We start from the raw sequence: 3,874 nt of genomic DNA, 5'->3' as shown, positions 1-3,874 counted from the left end.
AGTTATTTAATGAAGAAAATTTCAAAACATAGTGTTCTACTGTGCATTCCCATCTTTTATTTATCCTACGTGCTATATTCTTTGGGCGAGTTGGGCGAGATTTCTGGACATTTTCGGGTTCAACACTACTCATACTTTCTTTGAGTTTTATTTTGAGGGCATTTACATACATAGCCCTTAATTTTTATGTATTTATGAATCCTGCATTTATTTTTTTTTATAATTACACACATAGCTCTCAAATGTTTAATAATATCAATATTTTTAAAAGTAAAATACAACTTTTATGCATAGATTCAAAATATCAAATTATTTTGTTTGTATATATGAAATTTAAGTATAAGATGAGTAAAAACATTAGACTTGTGTGCTATTTGTAAACTTTCCTTGTTTATTAATTACCTTGGGACTGTTATGTTCTTCCACCGATCAGCCGAGTAGTTTCTTGTGATAGCATTGAAATAATATGAAATTTAAGTATATGAAGTATAAAAACATTAGAATTGTGTGCTATTTGTAAATTTTCCTTTTTTTTTAATTACCTTGGGACTGTTATATTCTTGCACTGATCAGCCGAGTAGTTTCTTGTGATAGCATTGAAATCATCTTTTATAGCAATATATATATAAAAGATGGGCTCTTGAACAAAACATCATAATTTTTTTTATTTTTTATTTTTTTAAAAATGTGCGACGCATTCCGCCTAATATCATAACCCCTCACATCCTTTTCAAGTCGTTAGGTTAAATTTGTTTTTGCGAACATTTCTTTCATCTTTTTATGCCTTGGTTTTGTTTAAATAGAGGAGGGTAGGGATCCATCAAGCTCAATAGAGGAAAATAATCTCTTCAACCAACTCCTAGATTTGGTTTCCCATCAGAGAACTTTCAGTCTCCCAGTACTTCCTTTCCCTTATTTCATAAATTTGAAATCTTTGAGAGTTTTGGCTAAAGAGCATTTGCGCATGATCTGTTCTCCAAGAAGAAACGGTGCTTTACCGAAAGTTGAGCTGATACTGATCTTGTTGGTAAAATGGAGCACTTTTTTTCCTGTATTTTTGCTTCTTGGGATGATTTTCTTTTTCAGTTTCGAGTTTTGCGCTCAATCAACTAAACTCTCAGTTCTATTTTTTTTTTTATTAGGTTGAAAATCTGAAAATTCAATTTTGAATTATGTCTTCTACTACTCTGCAAGCACGGACTGGACGCCATCTGCAGCGTTATGAGAATCATTTCCGGCTTGTTGCTGGGTATGGATAGTTCCATGAATCTTTTTTCCTTGCTTAGTGCTTTTTAACTGTTTTTGATTTAGACGGTTCTGGTGTTCCTTGTATGAATTAAGTTACCATTTGCAGAAAAAAATAGAAATATAGGTATGATGTATCTATATAACTATATTGGTATGGGAACTGTTGACTCCTTGAAGAGTTAAACGATTCCTGAAGAGATCCATCCTTAAAATACTGGCGGCAGTGTTAAATCCTTTGGGATAATATAGAAATCAGAAGAGCATCTCTGTTCTACTTATTATGGAATATCTCACGTATAGTACTGTTTTAAGTAGATTCCTTTGTCTTTTTTAAGAATGATGTAGTGCAAAATTTTCATGGAAATTAACAGCGCAAGTTTGGTTTTTTCTGTTTTTGCTGTGATTGATTCAGGTGCATACCTTACAGAATCAACCGAAATGTTGAGAAATCTAGTGTTGATTTGATGAGTAAGCTGGAGGTTCTTATGATAACTTCTCCAAATCAGCATGATCTTGTCTTCCCTAAGGTAATTACTTTACCTGCTCTGCTATTCTTATGTTTTATGGCTGTAACATTGAATCTTAAAGTCATGAAACTCGTTGTGAAGGGTGGATGGGAGAATGATGAGGCTATGGATGAAGCAGCTAGCCGTGAAGCTTTGGAAGAAGCAGGAGTTCGAGGAATCATTCATGTAATTTCAACCTTTTTTGTTTTTTCTTATGCCTTTTTAAACAGAAGCAAGCAAAATTCTTCATCTAGAAATGATGGAAAATTTAAAAGTAAGAAAACAACAAATCCAGACAAAGAAATCTATTTATTGTTTGTGAATTTCATTGTGAATATTCAAATAATTAAAGTTAAGTGGATCAAAATCATGTTTGACTTGTATAACAAGCAAAAGTATTTGTATGAGCTGAAAGGAAAAGAATTAGCATCCGCTAATCCTTCTTTTAAGATTAAGAAAAATTGTTAAATCGTGAAGTTTACTGTATTGATCATCTCTTTCATGGTGCTTTCCATATGTTCAACGTGATTTCATAGAGACAGTTCTGCAGCTCGATGGATACGCAGCAAGTTAATATAATATTATTTTATTTGAGTCACAAGTATTGCAACTTTGGAATAGAACAAAATAGCCCAAAACAAGCTAATTATTGCAGCAGATAATTGATGAGTTTGATTTATGCTCCAATAATCAATTTTGTTGGCCATACAATTTTTTTTTTGTTTTCCTTCAAGAGGAGTTTTGTTAGCCACAGAAGTTGCTGCTATTAGCCATAATTGCAAATTTCATCATCTCCAAGCTACAGAACTTAAGGATAAGTAATCTTTGCATCAACATCAGTGTGTTTCCTTATCAATCAACAAAAATAATGGCAGTTATCAATTATTTGGGTGCACGTGCCTTTCATGCCTTTATTGGATTGCAATCATTTAATAGAACCTGATCCAGCATATTGCTATCCGGTGGTTCCTTTTGTCAAAAGTGACTTTGTTTCTATCCTGCTCTTGGTTTTAAAAGTCCTTAGTGTTATCAAGCCTTTGTTTATAAAAATATATTTCATTTTCCTCATCAATAATTTATTTCATGGAAAACTTTTTGTTTCCTCAATCTTCTCGTTTTATTTGCTTGGTTAACCTTTTTATGTGCTGATATTTCTAAGATTCAAACGTGAATTGCATTAATTTCTATGAATCGTAAATTTAAAGCAAAAAACTTGAAAATTGGTGAATTCAATTAATGATCATCCATTATTTCCTTCAGGATTCTCTATTGGGTGTGTGGGAATTCAGAAGCAAGAGTAAACAGAATCTCTGCAGCCAAGAGGGTGCCTGCAGAGGTTACATGTTTGCTCTTGAAGTTACTGAGGAGCTTGAGTTTTGGCCGGAGCAATCTACACATGATAGGAAATGGGTATGTGCCTTAACCTCTCTAAATTGTTAAATTGTTTGATGAATATCAATTATAAAAATTTATCAAATATTTGATGCATAAATATATTTTTCTTAATTAAACAGCTAGATGTATGGGAGGCATGGAAGCTGTGCCGTTATGATTGGATGAGGGAAGCTCTGAACTCCATCTCAATACTTATAACTGGAAAGCCAGTCAGATTGGTTGCTGTACCGGAGATTTCCGAGTCCACTTCGCTTTTCTGCCTTGTGAAACCTTCTGGGACTGAATGCGTTGATAGTGCTATCAATGCATTTTGTTGATGAGTTTTCTTGTTGCATGTTAAACCTTTTTTTTTTTTCTCTTTTCAGCGAGTGAAGGTAGAGTTGTACAGTTATTAGTGTTTAACGACAAGACATTGTTGTACAACTACTCCTTGTTGCTTGGAAACCATTATCAATGCTTAAATGAAAGGGCTTTTACTACCAGATGACTACGGCTATAAGACTACTTATGGAAAATTTGTAATATTTTCAGGCCTTTAGTTTAAGGGGGATCAGGTGTCGACATTGGTCTTTTCTGAATGTTGTGGCCTAAGATTCCGTGTGTAGTGCAGATTTTTGTATGGTTAAATATCCAGCGGCTCCTTTTAAGTTGGTGCCGTGTGTAAACTTCTACAGAAAGAGCTAAATAATGGGATGCAGAAACAGAGTAAAGAAACATGAATGTAT

The 3,874-nt window shown here is 33.5% G+C and overlaps 1 protein-coding gene across 2 annotated transcripts; it reads left to right on the top strand.

The window, feature by feature from the left end:
• Nucleotides 1–734: 734 nt before the first annotated feature.
• On the top strand, nt 735–3,628 carry LOC110030395 (nudix hydrolase 13, mitochondrial-like). Of its 2 annotated transcripts, none has more exons than XM_020733086.1 (6): nt 735–1,023; nt 1,143–1,249; nt 1,661–1,775; nt 1,857–1,940; nt 3,015–3,164; nt 3,269–3,628. In XM_020733086.1, the coding sequence occupies exons 2-6, from the start codon at nt 1,173–1,175 to the stop codon at nt 3,464–3,466; spliced, it is 624 nt and encodes a 207-aa protein (XP_020588745.1). In that variant the 5' UTR covers nt 735–1,023; nt 1,143–1,172; the 3' UTR covers nt 3,467–3,628. The 2 variants fall into 2 exon arrangements, with proteins under 2 accessions (XP_020588745.1, XP_020588744.1); XM_020733085.1 differs by having other exon boundaries at nt 738–1,027.
• The last annotated feature ends 246 nt before the right edge of the window (nt 3,629–3,874 follow it).

This window comes from Phalaenopsis equestris, unplaced genomic scaffold (genome assembly GCF_001263595.1).
Source record: "Phalaenopsis equestris unplaced genomic scaffold, ASM126359v1 Scaffold000714, whole genome shotgun sequence".
Lineage (NCBI taxonomy): Eukaryota > Viridiplantae > Streptophyta > Magnoliopsida > Asparagales > Orchidaceae > Phalaenopsis > Phalaenopsis equestris.
Note: the sequence above shows the minus strand (reverse complement) of the source record. Positions and strands in the feature narration are given on the sequence as shown.

Coding starts and splice junctions, on each gene's coding strand:
- LOC110030395 (XM_020733086.1), top strand. CDS start 1,173: ATGTCTTCTACTACTCTGCAAGCACGGACTGGACGCCATCTGCAGCGT. Junction 1,776..1,856: donor ATGATCTTGTCTTCCCTAAG/GTAATTACTTTA, acceptor CTCGTTGTGAAG/GGTGGATGGGAGAATGATGA. Junction 1,941..3,014: donor GAGTTCGAGGAATCATTCAT/GTAATTTCAACC, acceptor TATTTCCTTCAG/GATTCTCTATTGGGTGTGTG.